Genomic DNA, 19,160 nt, shown 5'->3' on the forward strand with positions numbered 1-19,160 from the left:
CAGGGGCCTGCCCAGCGACACCGCCGGGCGGGCCACGTGCCCCTGGCAGCAGCCGAGCACCTTGAAAGTAGCCTCTGTTTAGGAAGACACCTTGTTTGCACAGAGCTCCGGGGGTAGCATACACAGAGTCTTGCGGCCTTAGAGGGAGGGTATTGCATTAGCACAAAGAGGGGGATTCAGGCCTCAGCAGAGGGCACCCTGAAGACAGTAAGGCACTGAGGAAAGAGGAAGACTTGATGGCACAGGACACCATCAGTCATGCCTTGGGTCTGTTCTCTCTTTAATACAGATTTCTGAATTAAATCCATTTTCCGTATACTGGGTAGTGATAGTAAATTGCTAGGAGGGATCCACTATAATGCAGGAGTAGGATCTAAATCCTGTTGCTGAAGAAAGAGAGCCCATGGAGTAGACTGGCTGCATTTCCAGCAGTGCATGCTGAGAATGGGGCTGCTCTAACACGGACAATGGTGCTGGGCTACATCTACCCAGGACCGCTGGCCAGTCCCCAGCCTCTGTTCTCACGAGGGGCAAAAATAAAAGCACCAAAGAAAGGCAAGTAAAGACAATAACTAGCCCTGGTGGAGCTGACTGAATAGGAGCAAAAACAGGGTGTGAACTGGCACTGGAGAAAATGTCAGGCAAGTCCTAGAACAGGCATGATAGAGTGTGAAACTGGCTCTAGAGAGGTGGTTCCAGAGGGACTCCAGGATGACTGCTACTTCAGAACACAGGTAAAATGTCAGGTTAGAGTAAAAGCTCAAGGTGCACTTGTTGCATTCTGTGCAGGAGACCTCTCCACCTGCAAATTAGGGTCCTCCTTTCAGGCTGTGCACACTGAATGACTTTCCAGGGTTCTGTCTTCTGGCCTCTGCTGCAAGTTGGAATATGAGCTCTCTCAAAATGACTGATTCAGCACGTCACACGAATCCTGGCTTCATTGATGAACGACGGCAGTTGGGGCAGCCACGAGTCCCGTTGGTCTGGAGGCATCTGCAACAGGAAGTGGTCATTTCTCACAGTGCATGTCTACAGAGAGAAGTGCAGGGGGTTCTGATTCACAGACCTGGACTCCTATCCCAGGGGTGGGGAAGGAAGTGGCTTAGGGACTCACTACACAAATCACCTTAGATGGGTTCATACCTCTACTCTCCATTCCTACAGTGAGACTTAGGGAGTCCTACGTGCTATTACTTCCAACAGTCAAGGACGGGGAAGCTAAACAGATCATTAAACTTGTTTTTTTGTTTTTTTTTTCTTAGTAACGTTAAAGATTAGATGGTGGGTGACTCTTTGTAGAGGAGTCATTGATTTTGTATAAACAATGGCAGGACACTGTGAGGAAGTATGCTCTGTATTTAAGTGATTTGCATATTCAGACTGCAGAGAACAGTTCTACTCTGGACCCTAATAAAGCTTTTCTATTACTCTTGTCCCTTCACAGATCTCTCTCTAGCCCCAGCCCTCTCCCATAAATCCCTGCTGAACTCCTGCCTTATCCTATTCCCCCTGCAGGAATCCCTCTCTAACCATCTACCTCATCTCCCCGCCTCCATTCCTCTCATGTCCCCCACTCTGCCCTATCCCTGGTGCTCATTACTTTAAATGGAAGAAATGGGAGCAAGGCAGCGCCTGGAGCTGGCTGTTCTTCTCCCCAATGGACTCTCCACACATGCCGCAGTACAGCTCCATCTCCTCTACACACTCGTGGAACTTCACCACATGGTCACGAAGTTCCCGTTGCTGTCCCTTTGTGCGATAGATTCCTTCACCCAGGCAGTGAAGCTTCAGCAGGCCAAGCTGTGCACAGAGGGCAGAGGCATGAGAGAGAGGATGAGGCAAGGTGAAGGAGGACCAATAGCATGGGGAGAGCACTAGAAGGAAGAGGTCTTGTCCAGCCCCACCAGCCATCTGGGATACACATGAGCCTCACCACAGAAAACACAAACTTGCCCAGGGGTCAGGGTTTATCTTATGAGCATCTAGAGGCCCTCCCATCTATCCTTATCCTTTTGTCCCAATGTGCCACTAAAGGGGAACCCAGGTTTGCTGCGCTCCAACCATTCTGCATCTTTTCATAGAGCTGGTTTTCCTAGGCACCTGCATGCCCATAAGTCACCTCTTCACTTCCCTCTAGCTCCTAGCTAGTATGCAATTTGTGCACTGTGCTCAGCATATACTAGTAGAGTATCCCAGAGGCTGGCTGGCCGGCCAGTAAATTAATGCCATGTAGCTATTTGTCAGGGAAAGGATCCTTAGTCCTCCACTTCTCCTCACTGCTGCTGTTTTCCTGTTTAACATTTTGGCTTCCTCTCCTTCCCACTTGTTTAACCCACTCTGGCTCCCCACTAAACTTTCTAAGGGTCTCTCAGTTGCCATCATCCACCCCCCATGCTCAGAATGCTCCCCAGCTACTGGCTCATACCTGAATTAAAAACAAACTCAGAATGGTTCACATTCTACACTTAAGACTCTCAGCATGAGCCTCAAGGACCTATTGGTTAACATGGGCTTACGGAGGATAACGGAGCAATGTGAGGCTGGAAGATAGAGTGGACACTTAAATCCCTATTAGAGGGCTCTGGACACTGGTGGAGGGGAGCTGTGAACTCTTACCTTGTTCCCCAGTCCCTCTGCCAGCTCTTCTGCCTTCTCAATGCCTTCCAGTGCCTGTAAAAGAGAAAACAGAGACCCCACATATCAGCAGATGGCCACTTCTTTTGCCAACTATTCAGCACCAGCTCTGCATGGTGAGGGACCTGCTGGGAATTGAAAGGCTAAGGAAAAAGGAAGTAATGGTATTAGGGTTAATAAAACATTCCTACACTCCACTCCAGTAGAAGCAAGAAATCTGTGGTGGGATGTGCACACTCACAGTGTGGCCTCATAAAGCTCAGTGAACTGCCTGCTCACTGAAGGGTCATAGGGATGCAACAGGGACATTCCTATCCGAGATGCACATTGAATGGGAAGTCAGAGTGCAGGCTTGACAGAGACTGGTGTTTCCAAAGGGAGTAGTTATAGAACTAATTAAACTCCAAGGCAGTAAATCACTAGGGCTGGGCTTAAGCATAAGCAAAACAACTAGCTGCTGCTAAGTGCACCAAAGATACTCTCTCCTTCCCCATCCGCCTCCCCAGTCTTTGGGCCACTTCAGTCTCTACTTCCACTTGGACAAGAGAGGCAAGAACAAGGACCAGCATTGCTAACAGCACCCCTGGCTCCCAACCAACTTGTCCTACCTCTGCTGCCCATGACCCCTGTGCTGGGGTATAGGAAGGAGCTGTTTCCCTGGCCTTGCCAGCCTGAAAGGAAGTAGCATCGTTCTAGCAGTCGCTATTCTGAGTGAGTCTTTACAGCTCCCCTATCCCTCAGAACAAGAAATAATCAATGCTGATAACTAGCCTCTGCCGTCCAGGGTTATTGAGCAACCGACTTCAGGGTTTCAGCTGGCAGTATGGGAGAAGGGGTTTCCCATTAAACAGGATTGTAATAATTAGGTTTATTATGGGATTTCTACCTTCCTAGAAAGCATTGGGCATTGATTGCTTTGGGAGCTGGAATAACAGTCTCAGTGGACTTTTGGCTTATTCCAGTGTGATGGTGGAGTTAGCAGGAACTGATGGAGATGGACAAAATAATGAAGGGTGTAGTGAAGTTGCTTCCTCATCTCTGTTGCATTCCACAAGGAGAACAGAGGGGTCATTCAATGAAATTAATAGCTGATTAATTTAGAAATTATAAAAGGAGAGATTTCACTGACAGCCCTAGTGAGTGGGGAACTCCTGGCTGCAGGGGCCAGAAAGCCTAATACCACACAGGATTTTAAAAAAATAATTGACTTATTGAACCTAGATTCTGTGCCAAACTAACTAAAATCACTCACCTTTCTTCTGCAGCACAAAACAGGCAGAAAGCCATCTTAACCAGCTGGTTGGGGATTCCCTCAGTGTAGGGGGAAACACCAAGTGCCACTGGCCCTACACCCCATACCATATACTCCAGCCATTGCATTTGGGCAAGTTTGGTGGGGGTAGGAACAAGAGTGGGGGGACATGGTTGCAGTTCTTTGGAGATCCCTAGCTAGCAGAATGGTCTTTTGGGGGCTGTTAGCAGCCAGCACAAATTAGTCTTAAGACAATTTAGAGCAGCCTTAAGTATCAGAGGGGTAGTCGTGTTAGTCTGTATCCACAAAAACAACAAGGAGGCCGGTGGCACCGTAAACACTAACAGATTTATTTGGGCATAAGCTTTCATGGGTAAAAACCCCACTTCTTCCATGAATCCGAAGAAGTGGGTTTTTTACCGACAAAAGCTTATGCCCAAATAAATCTGTCTTTAAGATGTCACCGGACTCCTCATTGTCTAAATTGTCTTGTAAATGTAAAGCCTACTTTGGCTCCTGTCTCATCACCTGTACTCAGCACAACTTGGCCACAGCTGAGGATTCAGATTATAGGCAGAGCTGGTAGCATCACATGTTATTAAGGTTGCCAGACACTTCCCATTACAATTCCCTTTTTTCATATATTTCTAACTTTGCCAAACTTTAACAGTGTAGGCTGAAGTTTTCCATGCTGGGTGTCTGCCTCAGGCAGACTTTATTAGAAAAATATGAGCCAAAATGATTCTGCCATTTCTGAAAATGAGGGTAGGGAAAAAATAGATTGTTTTGACCACGTTAAATTCTGGTGATCTTTTATTGTAAAAGCTCTAGTGCCCCCATTCTTTCAAGTAGGGTGTGATGCTGTATGGAATATGGGAGACCATTTATAATATTATTGATACCAATATTATAAAATTGCAAGGAATCTGACCAGGTATGCCATGTAATATATCTGCAAAAATGTTATCATTTTCCAAATATGATAGTCTTGTTTATATGTTTGTATCACCTTTGTATTGTGAGTTATAGATATGTATGGTATATCTGTATTTCCAAACTTGTGCTGTGTTTCTGGGTGACACGCCCAGACAGATTGGCATCAGCACTGCCTAGCCTGTTTGATGGCCCATCAAGGGTCATCAGCTGTACAATGAACCCACTGAAGGGAGCCAGGGGATACACCTTATGAGTAAGCAAGGCATGTAGGGGCAGGCCTGTGGACAGAGAACTCTAAGGCTTTGTCTACACTACACAGCTTTTAGCGACATAGCTGTATTGCTAAAAGTCAGGCAGCATAAACGCTGTTTGTCCACACTTTTGCAGACAAAATACTTCCATCCCCTACGAGCAGGGTTTGCGTTGTCAACAGGAAAGTGCTCCTACGGACATTGAGCTGTTTACACTGCCACTTGCGGCAAAACTTTGTCTTTTGGGGTGTATGTGTGCACGCGCGCACGTGTGTGTTTAAGCACTTGTGACAGACAAAAGTTGTGTTGTTCAATTGGTAGTATAGACAATTGGTCTACATTGGACTTTCATTGGTAAAACTTTTGTCATTCAGGAACGCCCGAACGCCAAAAGTTTTACCAACGAAAAGCGCTGGTGCGAAGAGCGCTTTGTCCACTGACAAAGCTGCCAATGCTTGTTCGGGGTGGAAGTTTGTCATCGTCGGGAAAGCTCTCTCCTGCTGACAAAGAGCAGCTACACTTAGCACCTTTTAGTGGCACAGCTGTGTTGCTAAAAGGTGCATAGTGTAGACATAGCAAAAGGCTTTCCCATGCCACATGCTATGAAGCTTGTGTTTGGGATACAGAAAGTACAAGCTACATCGCAAAAGAATATAAAAGGCAGCTGCATTATCTTCATTCCTGCTTCTTACCTCTGGAGTACATTTCCACAAACTGAAGCTCTGAACAAAGGATTGAATGACCCATCCAAGCTGTGGATATGTTCCAGAGGGACTTTCAAGCCAGCAAACGCACGAATATTGCTAAGAATCTGATATATGGACTTTGAAGTGTGTGTATCTGAATGCTTTATCATTTAACAACTCTCTTCCTGTTCTCTCTCTTTTCTTTATAATAAACCTTTAGTTTTAGACACTAAAGGATTGGCTGGCAGTGTGGTATTTTGGGTAAGATGCAAACTAATATTGACATGGTAACATGTCCCTTTGGGGTCAGAAGAACATTTTGTGTATGTGAGCAGAATTTTTAAAATATCTTCTCACTATAGTGGACCTATGTGCTGATTGGGAACCAGAGAACTAGAATGCAGTAATGGGGCTGTGTGATTTCTTTTTTAGCTTCTTGATAACCAGTGTAGGGGGTCAGAAGTACAGTTTGTGACCGGTTGATGAATTTAACTTCCATGTTGACCACCAGTTTTGGGAGTATCTGCTCTCCCTTTTGCAGCCTGCTCTGACCTTGGCATTTTCAGTGATTGCTGCCCCAGGCACGGGTCACATAGGGAACTGAAAGTTTGCATGGTGTGATAGCTTTCTATGTACCTTTTGCCATCCTCCTGAAAATCCACTCAAATTTGGCCACACTATAAGCCTTTGAAAAATTGCAGTTTGCGCACACTCAGTAGACTTTACATTTTTAGCAGCTTAAGTCCCCCAAAATTCCATCCACACTGGGCATGCTCCAGCCCAGGGCTGAGCAGGACATTCCCTGCAATAGAAGCTCTGTGCTGCAGCAGGCCATGTGTGGTACAGATCAAAGCACCTGAACTGAGAACATGTCTCTCCTGTGCTCTCAATGCCCACCTTTGCTGGGAAACGGCAGTGTGGAGGAGGAAGCTGCCTGATTTTAATATAGAGGGGCAAGCGAAAGGGCAATGGATTGGGGCAATGAATATGGTGGGGTGGTGGCAGAAAATAAGACTGAAGGCTGTCAAGAGGGAAGGAGGGAAACAGGCTGGGAGGAAGGGAGAATGAGACTGGCTGAGCACGGATAGTGCGACTGAGAACTAGTGGGGTGAGGGAAGGAGGTGACATCATTAATGAGTGGAGTGGGTGACATCATTAATGAGAAGTCAAGATAAAGAGCAGAATTAGGAATGGTTGGTCAGAGAGACTGGCAAAAGGAATGGGGGATGACATTGATTAAACAAGAATCCCAGGGAGAGTGATTGAGACTGGGAGTCAGTGAGGGAAGGGGCAACTGGAGGCTAGTGCAGGGGAGAGATCGATCTGGTAAGGAGCCTGGAGCAAGGAACTGGGATCGGCTGGGCAAGGAAACTGGGATCAGGAGCGTGGAGGGGTGAAATTGGAACTTGCTGGGGAGGGAGACTGGCATGAGAAGTCTGAGGGTTAGAGACTGGGAATGTCTAGGTTGGACAAACACCTGTCAGGGATGGTCTAGGTTTACTGGATCCTGCCTCAGTGCAAGGAGCTGGACTTCATGACTTCTCGAGGTCCCATCCAGCCCTACATTTTTATGATTTTATGATTCCTGAGTCTCACCATTCCTCTGCTGTCTGTGAAACTCACTAGCAAAATGCCTCACTCCCCTCTATGCTGATCCACATAGAGGATGGCATCCTACTACTGCTGTCAGTATTCCATTAGTTCAAGTGGCAGAGGGTCTGTGTGTGATGTTCCAACCTGCTGATGAACCATGCTGGGTGGCAATAAGATGCCACATGATGGAATTTGGATTTTTTTTCAGTTAGGAAATTATACACAAAAAAGTACATTGCAACCTTACTAATGTTGTTTTAAAGTCAAGCACTCATAAATTAGAAAATGCCACAATTAAGATTGTCTGTGCAATCTTAATTCAGCCCCCTTTTGCGTATGTATTACAATATAGTCGTTGATTACATGATCACATACTACTTTCTCCACAGGATCCTTGGCTTACTCAGTGCACAGGGTGGGGATGAATCAGGGTTGGGTAGTGAAGGAGGTTGTAGTCTGTAGGATCCCTGCTTCATTTGTTTCAGAAGTTGGAAGGTGCACAGTGAACGAAGCAGGGGGTTGTAGGAAGAGAAAGGAGGGTCTTATGGTTACAGCAGTTGAAAGCTGCCCTAAGGAATTGGATTGTATCCCTGCTTCTTCCAGAGTTCCTATGTGATCACTTCAACCAAACTTCTTACATATTTTGTCACTAGTTGCATGATCTTCATTTTCTGAGTGCCTGACTTCAGATCCTGAGGTCTAAGTTGCAAAAGTGCTGCGTGCTCACAACTGGAACTGAAGTCAATGAGAGCTGTACTTTGAACATATGAAGTGCTATATAATGCTAAGTATGCTAAAAAATTAGGTCTTGGATAACTCAGATGGAGCACCCAAAATTAATGGATACTTTTACTTTAATCTCTCTGTGCTTCAGTTCACCAGCTGTAAAATGGTGGTAATAATCCCCCCTCGTTTCACAGGAGTTGTGAAAATAAGTTAGTTAATGTTTGTGAAGCACTCAGATACTGTAGTGATTAACATCACAGAAAAGTGCAGAAGGAAATTAATAATTCTGTCTTCAGAGCAGGTTTTAGATGGTGTGCAATAAATAAGGTCTAGGGCCAAACAGTGAACAATGAGGAGAAACAAAATACTGAATAGTTGCCCATTAAGTGAGCTCCCTCCTTTCTGTGGACTGACTGAGGCAGCAGTCCTGTAGAAAAAATACATAATTTACAATTAAAAACTATCATAATGCATATGGGGTTTGAATTAAGGTTGTACAGGCAATCTTGATTCTGACATTTCCAAACCTTTGAGTGCTTCACTTTGCAACCTTAATATTCTTCTTTTAATGTAATTTTTGTGTGTGTAATTGTATTATTTTAAAAGAACTAACATGCTGTGTACATAGTGAAAACAAATATCCTCATGGGTCTGTACAGCGTAATCTCCTGCCCATTCCCACTTCTTTGTTTGGTACCATCTCTCCCTGTTCCATGCTATATTTTATCTACCCCAGAATCTAAGCTTCTCTAGTCAGCTCTGTGTCATATGTTTGTCTGTAAAGCACAGGATGTACCTATTGGGCTGTATAAATAATACCACACTCACTAATACTAATTATACAGCTAAGAGAGTCAATCAGATTTGCATCAGAGTATAAGATAGGAGGCAGGAAGTGACCCCTCTTCCCACTCCGTTCATTGTAGTTATCTCTGTGCAATATGTGTTTTCTTGTGAAGCATCTGGTACTGGCCACGTGACTTTGTAGACCATGGATCTGATTCAGTATGAATGTACTCAATTTATGACAGCTTCCCAAGCATCAGGGCTGGAGCACCCCCGGGGAAAAATTAGTGGTGCTCTGCACCCACCGGCAGCCAAACTCCCCCCACACTTCACCTCCTCTTCCCCTGAGCGCGCTGCATCCCCCGCTCGTCCACCTATTTCCCAGCTTCCTGCCTGGCCGCTGCCAAACAGCTGTTTGGTGGCGTGCTTGGAGGGAGGGGGAGGAGCAGGAAGATGGCACACTCGGGGGAGGAGGCGGGGCCAGGGCAGGGATTTGGGGAAGGAGTCAGAATAGGGGCAGGGAGCGGGACAGTGCAGGGTTGAGCACCCTCCGGCGGAAGCAGAAGTCAGCACCTATGTTCCCAAGTTGGATTATGTAGAGAAATATCAGTAGTCAAGTACCAGATCCTGTGTGTAGAATAGAGGAGCATGGGACTCTGCTCTACACAGGTGTGTACAGTTCAGAATGAGGTTGTCTATTTCAGAGAGGGCGCCAGTTTCCTCAGGAATGGCTTATGACTGACCTTGTCTAGCTCCTTCTGGATCACCCAACACTTGGCCACTCCCAGCAGTACCTGGATCTGTCCCAGGCGGTTTCCAATCTCTGTCATGATGCTCATGGAGGAATCATAGCGAGGAAAGGCTGTCTGCAGCATGAGATAGACAGTGAGACACATTTAGCTGTGTCCAGTCCTGGTGTTCTCTTTCCATATCTCCTTTCCATCCCCGACTCCTCCCTTCAGTCTCCCCTTGCTCCCACCTGTATGTCTGCTCGGCTACGGTGGATATCAGCAAAGCAGAGTAGGCACAGTGCCTGCAGTGGCCGGTCCCCATGCTGCAGAGCAATCTTCATTGACTCCTGAAAGAAAACACCTCCAGTAGGTACAAGAACCTTCCCCAGGCCCAGCTGGGATTGAAGCCCTCACAACACCCCAGCCTGCCTCAACGGCCAGCTTCAGAGAAGTGACACACCCTTGGGGAAGAAAGCCTCGACAACAGTTGTGCAACGCATATTTCCAGCAGAGGGCATCCCTGGCATACAGCTCCTGAGAACAGCTTTGGCTAATGAAACCATGGATGTGCTTTATTTATGGGTGGGAGGCAGAAGCGGTATCTGGGGTACCAGCTGAATGTTGCTGTATCTCTGTACCCCCTAATCCTGACCTGCAGAGACCTCTCCCCTACTCCAGCATCTCTCTGCCATGTTTGGCCCAGTATCTCTACCTCCACCTTGTACCTCACAGCATTCCATAGCATCTGCCAGGTGCCCCAGCTTCCGATAGGCCACTGCCATGTGGTACTGGCTCATTGCTCGGTACTTCAAACTCCAGCCCTTTCCATAATCATTCACCAATTCAGCTGCTTTACATGGGAAGAACAAGGCTTTCTCATAGTCCTGGAAGGCAAAGAGACAAGCAGAAGGACAGAAATAAGTTAGAGAGTTAGACTGCCCCTGCAGTAATAGGACCCTCCAGCATTTCAAAATAAGCATGTGTATCCAGCTAGGGAAGCTAGAATTGCCACATGGTAGACTCCATTTTCCCCAGCACATGTCCGTAGCAGGTCCAGAACTTAAATTATATGCTGGGGTGCTTACATGGTCTGCTCAGAGCGACATCCATAAGGAAAGAACTCTGCTTCTCATTAGAGAGATGATTTACCCTCCTTATGGCCAAAGCCTGGTTCAGAGCCACCTGTACCTTTACCTGCTCCTCCATCATCTCAGCCTTCTACATTCTTACAGAGCCTTACAACTTCAGAATGTTTTCCACCCAATTAACCCTCACATTCTACACCAGGTGGGTCAGAATCTCTCTTGGGTCTGGTTGGTTATGGCAGTAAATGGGGGGAAGGGGGAGAGAATCAGGGCTTTGTCACAGCCTTTTTTTTTTCTTTTTTTTTAAAGGAAAGATCATGGCATCCAATATCTTAATAATTTTGTTTATTTTAGGAAATTATGAGAAGTCAAATAAATCTCCTTTATTTAACGATAAAAATAGTGTAAAATCATCATCATATTTAACTAACAATATAAAACCACTTAAAAGTGACCTGCAAAAGATTAAAACACAAACCAACCCTACCCTTGTGCCATTTTTTTCATTCTTTGTGATGTGTAAAGGAGATCAAAGGTTTTTTTAATTTTTTCCTGCTTGATTTTTACCTTAGAAATATCAGGGATAGTTTTCATTTCTCTGGTTTTGTTGGAGGACCAGTGGGAGATACATTTGTTTGTTTTATCATGAGTTCATAAGACCTCAGTTGGTGGCCAACCAGGGTGACAGAAACCAAGACTTTGTATGGAAAAACCCTAATAATTATTTTGTCATAGAACTCATAGCTACAACAAACGCTGGCCTTAGTCACTATACTTATTTTATGGAAACTGAGGCACAGAAGGGGTAGGAGACTTGACCGAAGTCACATGGTGAGTTGGTGGCAGAGCTAAGTATAGAACCCAGGCCCAGGAGTCGACTCCCGGTCCCATGCCTAGACCACACCACATCTCTGTGGCTGTCCAGGTTCTAGAGCTGTGTGCGCTGTACACCAAAGAATCACACTTTCTACCTTTGGGATGCTGTGTAAATGCCCTCTATTGATCCTCTTGACTTAAGCCTCAAGCAGAATAGTCATTAGTGGCATTAGGAGCAGAGAGTTAAAACCTTCCCAGAACAACCCTCCCTCCCTCGAACTCCATGAACTACTTTCTGTATCCAAGATATAGGGTGAATCCTTGCCCACCCTGGTTCTTTCCTGTATCCAAGATAGGGGGAAATTTTCCCACTGTTACTTCCCATCCCCCAGGTCACCAGCTGAGCTATCTGTCCGCACCTTGATCTGTGTGTAGAAACTCCCCAAGCTGCAGCAGACGCGACATTCCAGCATCTTGTCGTCATTGTTGTGTGCATAGCGCAGGGCTTTCTCGAAACACTCCAATGCCTTCTGAAAGATGCTGAGGCCCAGGAAGGCATTGCCCATACTGAGGCTCACCTGACCATTCAGTTGCAGGCTCACAGTGGTGCCCTGCATGTTCAGGCATGTCTTACAGTAAGAGATGGTTTTCTGGAATTCACAGAGTTTCTCGTTGCTCCGAGCCAGGTTCAGGTAGCTCTCCATAAGGTAGTCAGGGTCCTCTAGCTCCCGAGCTGTGTCAATCTGCACAACTGCAAACTTTCAGCAGAGAAGAGAGTGTTTATAGAGGGTCTCTCTGTAGGAATAAAGCCTGTGCTTCCTCGGGAATTGTACCCTGCACAGGAGAAGTTACATAGCCTGTGGTCAGGACAAAAGAGTCCAACAAGACAGCATTGATTGATAAAATACCCAAGTGGGCAGGCCATGAGGTGGGTTAGACAGCATATAAGTAGACAGGAGAAACCTCTCTCTGTATTCCCTACCTTTGGCAGAGAGAAGAGATCTGGGTTGGAAATTGCTGGAAAGAGCTGCCAAATGGTCATGGAAAGAGGCATCAGTAGGAGAAAGACATTTCTGCACAGTACAGCTCAGCTTTTCCTACACTACTCCTTCATTCCTTATCCCCATACACCTCAGCACCTCCCAGAATTAATTCTGAGGAGGATTTAAGATTTTATCAAATATTCTGCAAAACAATAGAAATGACTTCTATCAAGATTCCTTCACCCATTCATTCTATACTTCTATTGAAAAGCAATCCAATTTGTCTGACAAGGTTTGCTCTTTATAAATGACTTGTTCATTGCATATGATTCAGTTACCCTAGTCTAAGTCTCTTTAGACTGCAAAGTATTCAGGGCAGGGAATGTCTTCTTCTGTGTCTTGTGATGAACAAAGCACAATATATGGGCTGAATTAATAATTGCAATACTAGTTGCTTAGTATCTTCTCTCTGTGTTTGTTTCATTATTTTATTAGGGATTAAAGGTAGATTTACTGGATGATAATTCTCAAGGGTCACTTTTCTTTTCCGCTTTGAAGATTGGAACCACACTTATTTTTTTCTAGTCCTCTAGAACCTTCCCCGTTCTCCATGAAGTTTCAAAAATAATTGTCAGTGTTCTGGTTGTCCACTAATTCCCTTATGCCCTGGGGAAGTGTGCTATGTGGACTCAGGGTCTTGTATAAGTTCAAAGTGTTCCTTTACCTGATTTTTACAAGCTCTTCCTTGCTTCCTAATTGTCCAAGCCTCTTTTCTTTCATTTGCCCCTTAAATACCTTTTCCCCCAAACGAAGTTAAGCATCACAGCCCTTTTAAACTTTCATGCCTCTTCTCATGCCTCTTCTCATTCATTCGTATACCTTCTTATTTGTTCCCCCATATATCTGTAAAAAGTCCCCTTATGTCCTCTTTAATCCCTTGGCTAGTATGAACTGTTCTGCTTTATTGAAGTCATGCTCTTTTCTCTGTGTTACAAGGATCTTGGAGAAATTTCAAGTACAATGACCCTGTTTTCTATTTTCTTTCCAGGTTATCAGTGTGGTTTTGATTCTATCTAGTTTTCCTTTACCTGTCTCATTTGTTCCCAGACAACTCGAAACATTCTCTTCACACACCCATACCTTATCTCCTCTCCTCATTGCCCTCGTCTTTCTCCTCCCCTATCACCCTGCAACTCCTGCCACCTATCCCATCTCCTCTCAGAGCATCCCACTTGTCTTCACATACATCCTAACTGCTTCTCACCCCCTTTTCTCCTTTCCCCCTAGTATTTGCTATGAGGATAGGACTCTCGACACACCCAATACTTTACTAATTGGAAGTGGCACTCAAGTTGCTTCAAATGGTGCCATGTAAAGCACTTGAATTAGAAGAGTTTATAAACAATCATCAGCATGGAGAAAAATATCCTCTGATCCCAGATACAAACTCAGGGTCTGGCACCCAAGAAACGTCAAGGACTAGCACAGCAAGACCCCTTTTCAGGCCTGCATTGTTTCTTACCTTGGAGTACCAGAAATGTCTCCTGTGTTGTCTCCCAGATCCTTGACTCCTCCTTCCAAATACTCTCTGCTGATCCAGATGCACCCAGCCCTTCTTCAGAGTCCTGCACTGGCTTCTCTACACTCACCACATCAAATTAAAGCTCTAGTCTTCACCTTCAAGGCTCTGCACAGTTTAGCTTCAAGCCTCTCTCTGCTCTTCTGTTTTCCTCAAGCCACACAGATGCCCCTTTGGGTCCTTCTCACCCTCCGTGCTGCCCACAACACTGGGAACCCCCTCCCTGATCTTATCTCCCAGGCCTCCATCTGCTCCTCATCCAACATCCTCCTGAAACACACTTCTTCCAAAAAGCCTATTAATTTTTCCTCTCTCTTAGCCTGACTTCCCATCTTTCACAACTAGAGAAGTGTGAACAAGTATGTTAGACTAAGCTCATCACATCAGTGACTGTGTTTGAACAGCAATGTTTCCTGGATGTTTGAACAGTGCTGAAAACTTTGTGGGAATTGCTGCAATACATATAATTATAATAAAATCCAGTAATAGAAAATCTATTTAAGATATCAAAAATTGTGGAGGTAGCCAGATAGATACTAACCCCACTGAAACACATCACTACTTGTCCTACATCATCCCCTTTGAATTTTTTTGTACTCATTGTGGGCAATTTTGGGAGGGACTTCACCTCCAAAATAGCATGTGAAGTGCCCAGCTTCAACGTTCGTGAAAAATAACTAAGAATCTCCAAAGTTAAATGCTTTGGGCTAGTACTCCAAAATTTCTTAAGGATCAGCACTACAGGCCAGCAATCTGAGAAAACCTGGGGACTGGGTCCTTAAGAATCTTTGGGGCCCAGAACTAGGAAGCAGGAATGCAGAGTGACACTGTAAGGACCCCAAGAATTAGACCCATAAATCAGCACTGCCACCTGTCCCAACTGGTGAAGGCAGCACATTGTATTCATCAAATGTCTTATGCACTTTGCTCCAAGATAGATATAAACCATGCTTTTACAGTATAATCCCCAGCTGCTCCCTGTTGTGGGTATGATACACAGTGACATGCATTCAACTTGGGATCACTTTACCTTTAGCATATCCTTGTATCTGCCCATCTCCGAATGAGCAGTGATGAGGCAGCCCAAAACCTGAAACCTGCCAGCAGGATCCATGGTCTTTTCCAATACCCTCATCCAAACTTGCAGGGCCTTTTCTGTCTGGTTAGACTGGTAGAGCTGGAGTCCTTTCTCTATCTGCTGCTTCGTCTGGTCCTGACCCATCTCCTTTGCACCAAAAAGCCTCATATACTAACCTTTTGGGACAGCAGCAACAAGGAGCCTGAGAGAGAACATAGAGACTGTCCTAAAGCAGGAGGGTGGATGATTTCATATTCTAGAGGGTTGGGGCCATAAAACCCTCAGACGCTTCAGGATGCAGGAATGTCAGCAGGAGATGGTGAATAGGGGGCTGAAAAGCCTTTAAGGCAGCATCCCAAATCCACTAGGCAAACATCTCATGTACTGATGCCCCATCAGAGCATTCTGCAGCCCAACCCCACGAACAAAGAGGAAGGAAAGAAGAAAAGTGCAACAGGGAGAGAGAAAAAAATCCCAAGTGGCTGGAGTGAAATTCAATCGGAATGGCCACTCCTGGGCTCCCCCTCCCTATTGGCTACAGCTGTGCCTGCCAGTCCTGTCATGTGGCTTCACAGGAATGTCAGTCAGTCTTAGTAACGCCAAGGTCACAGTGAGCCAACTGCTCCCACGTCCTGTCCGCCCCAGCATGCAACATATATAAATACCCCAGAGAGAGACAATCAGCTGCAGTGACAGGGATGTCTCAGTAATCTTTCTCCCTTCTCCCATCACTGGGCACTTTGAAGTCTCTTTGGAGATTTAATACTCCTGCTTTTCTTATTGGTACCCATCATCTTGGAGTGTGAGACTCTCAGTATCATAAGGCACAGATGCAGACACTTCCCCGGATGCTTTTGGTGACTGGGATCTTAAAGTGGCAGTTGCTATCTTTTCCCTTCAAGTCCTCATGACAAGGTTCAGGAATAACCAGGCTGTCAGAAGCCTTAACTCTTGGTGACCTGGATCTATAGGTAGATGGGGTATCAACAGTCTTACCCCTTGAAGTTCTGAGAGACCATAATCCGAAGGTAGATGGGGCAGTATGTACATAGGAGTTTTCAGAGTCCTGGTCTGAAGCTGGTTTTAAGGCTTGCTCCATCATGGGAGCCTGAACTTTATCTCCATGTTCTTACAAGGTCTGCTTTTAAATGAAGTACAGATTGTACACTTTGAGGAAATATGGGTATCCTCCAGACACTCATAGAGTGTGTTATGAACTGGGATAGATTCCTGGCAGGAAAGACATTTAAAGCCTAGAGATCACAGAGTATCCCAGAAATTAAGAGTCTAAAGTGACCCTGCAAACAAGGGAAAAAACAGAAGTAGAAAGGAACTATTTACAAACTATAAACTAACTATTTAACAACACTAAAGGACTCAGGAGAAGCAGGCACACTAGAGGCAGTTGACAAGGAACTGAGGGTGGTTCACCCCTGCAGCCCTATTATATCCTTGGCACAGGGTATGAGGATGTGTAGAGTGCGTGCGTGCGCTGGACAGGCACCGCTACCAAAAATCTCCAATCAAAGGTGCAGAAGCAAATACACACCTGAAGTAGAGTACCAATGGGGACACTACTCAAAGAACTTCACCTACCAAGTGAGAGAAACTGCATCCTGTATCCTTGACTTGCTATCGGTTTGTTGTGATGGATCATCTTGCACTCCAAAATGTAGGATTCCTTCACCTTCTTAGGAATCAGAATTTTACTGGGCAGAATTTTACTGGGCTAGTGAGAGGCAGCTTTGAAACCCTTTCCTATAGAACTCCTAAAAAGGACAGGAATGGAAATTAGATCAGTTCTTTTAGGAATCAAGTTTCTAAACACAAGGGACATATCTCTTCTGATCAGCTGCACCTTAGTGCCTTGATCTAGGATGTCCCTGAATAGTCTGTTCCCTTTCACTAGAAGAGAGGGATCCTGAATTTGGCAGGCCAACAATTGCTAGGTCATGGGCTCTTCTCTCGACCAGATGGCCTGTCATAGATGGGGTTCCTAATCTGACGGAGCCTTCTTGTGCAGCATCATGTCAGAAAGTGGACATTAGCATTCACTCATACACCAGATTGCAGAATACAGATCAGGATATAGGAGCCATGTCCTGCAGAGAGGGAATACATTGAGGCTCTGTGTTGTTAGACATTTTTCAAAGAGCCCCACCCTCCTTTTTATCGAGAGCATTCTTAGAGGAGATAAAGACTTTCAGTGGGGGAGAATTGGCTGGGGCCCCTTTAGGAGTGAGCCCGAGGGTGAGTCCCGTTTAGGGAGTTTATATAACCCATCTGTGGTGTTCAGACCATTGTGTTTGCCATCTTGTTTCTCCCAGATGGAATGCACTGGAGGAACTTCCAGGGTCAGTTATTTTTTGTCAAAGTCCAAATTTCTTGGTCAAAGGTATTGTCTAGGTCCAGTCTCCAGAGAAAATAATAAAAAATACCCCCCAACAATAATGATAATAAGTAAATGAAAATATTTAAGCGTCCGGTGGTCCAGATTTGGCCCATGGTCTGCCTATTGACTACTCCTGCTCCATCCTATGTGGCTTTTGTATGCTTAGAGACTACTATAGAAAAAGCTAAGGCAGACAGAACAACTGTTCTTCCTCAAAAAGAAAAGGAGGACTTGTGGCACCTTAGAGACTAACAAATTTATTTGAGCATAAGCTTTTGTGAGCTACAGCTCACTTTATCGGATGTGGAAAATACAGTGGGGAGATTTATATACACAGAGAACATGAAACAATGGGTGTTACCATACACACTGTAACGAGAGTGATCAGGTAAGGTGAGCTATTACCAGCAGGAAGTTGTTCTTGTCAACTGCTGGAAATGGCCCACCTTGATAATCACTACAAAAGGTTTTTTCCCCCCCACTCTCCTGCTGGTAATAGCTCACCTTACCTGATCACTCTCCTTACAGTGTGTATGGTAACACCCATTGTTTCATGTTCTCTGTGTATATAAATCTCCCCACTGTATTTTCCACTGAATGCATCCGATGAAGTGAGCTGTAGCTCACGAAAGCTTATGCTCAAATAAATGTGTTAGTCTCTAAGGTGCCGCAAGTATTCCTTTTCTTTTTGCGGATACAGACTAACACGGCTGCTACTCTGAAACCTGTTCCTCCTCAGGCACAGATGGCTAGGAAGGGGTTAAATAAAAGGGCTTTGACAGCCTGAAACTCTCACTCACATTTCCCCCTTAGTATTCTGTATAGCTGCCTTAGATTCTGGGGCATCTATGTAAGATTCTGGGGTGGGAGAATGGCCCTTCCTCATAGTGCTTCTTTGTATGATCCTCTTAGAAAAAAATATGCCTGAGGCCTTTTGAGGGGAAAAAATCTCTTCAGATTCCTGGATCTGGAGACGCAGCTAGTTCTGGGATGGGGCAAGGCTGCAGGCTTCACCCACTGGATAGGGGCATCACGATAACAGCCACCCAAGTGAAAGCAAGATCGTTATTTTCTCTGCTAGAGCAGATGCCCTGTAAAATTTCACTCCACAGACTAAGAGTCACTGATTCAGCAGAGCTGCTCCTTGCTGCTTTTGGACCACCGTACTCGGGCACTTCTCCCCATTAGTAACCATTGCTTTGATGTTCCTGTGAGGAAGACGGGGAGGCTGTGGAATACTTTGCCCCCTCTAACAAAGATAAGTCCCTGGCTGCAGTAGGGACAGAGCTGTCCTACATTTGTGGCCATAAACCTGGTACCTTTTTAGCTTTGGGTTGGACTCTGTTTTGCTGAAAGCCAGAGCCTCACAGACCCAGTTGCAGCAACTGGCCCAGCAGCTAAGGAATTGGGGGAAAAGTACCAGGAAATGTGCTGAGCTGACTGCCTGGTCAAACTGAGAAGAGTCACCATCAAGCTCAACCTGGTGAACTGAGGAAGACATACACATACTCACACGCAACTTACCACCTTGAAGCCAGTGCGTCATAGCTGAGGGCAGGCAGATAGGTGGAACCACCTTGGTCTCTTAGAGCCTTACCATCCAGGGTTTCTCTGAGAAACTAAAGACTTGTA

The 19,160-nt window shown here is 45.5% G+C and overlaps 1 protein-coding gene across 9 annotated transcripts; it reads right to left on the bottom strand.

Moving 5' to 3' along the window:
* Window positions 1-93: 93 nt before the first annotated feature.
* RAPSN (receptor associated protein of the synapse) lies at window positions 94-15,304 on the bottom strand. 9 transcript variants are annotated; one of them, XM_077820219.1, is made up of 8 exons: window positions 15,089-15,304; window positions 11,916-12,254; window positions 10,321-10,479; window positions 9,844-9,942; window positions 9,608-9,730; window positions 2,617-2,670; window positions 1,601-1,800; window positions 94-993 (listed from the first exon to the last, which is right to left on the bottom strand). In XM_077820219.1, the coding sequence occupies exons 1-8, from the start codon at window positions 15,302-15,304 to the stop codon at window positions 921-923; spliced, it is 1,263 nt and encodes a 420-aa protein (XP_077676345.1). In that variant the 3' UTR covers window positions 94-920. The 9 variants fall into 9 exon arrangements, with proteins under 9 accessions (XP_077676345.1, XP_077676353.1, XP_077676348.1 ...); XM_077820227.1 differs by lacking the exon at window positions 11,916-12,254 and having other exon boundaries at window positions 15,089-15,280; XM_077820222.1 differs by lacking the exon at window positions 10,321-10,479 and having other exon boundaries at window positions 15,089-15,280.
* Window positions 15,305-19,160: the final 3,856 nt, after the last annotated feature.

The sequence above is a fragment of the Eretmochelys imbricata genome, chromosome 6 (assembly GCF_965152235.1).
Source record: "Eretmochelys imbricata isolate rEreImb1 chromosome 6, rEreImb1.hap1, whole genome shotgun sequence".
NCBI classification, from domain to species: domain Eukaryota; kingdom Metazoa; phylum Chordata; order Testudines; family Cheloniidae; genus Eretmochelys; species Eretmochelys imbricata.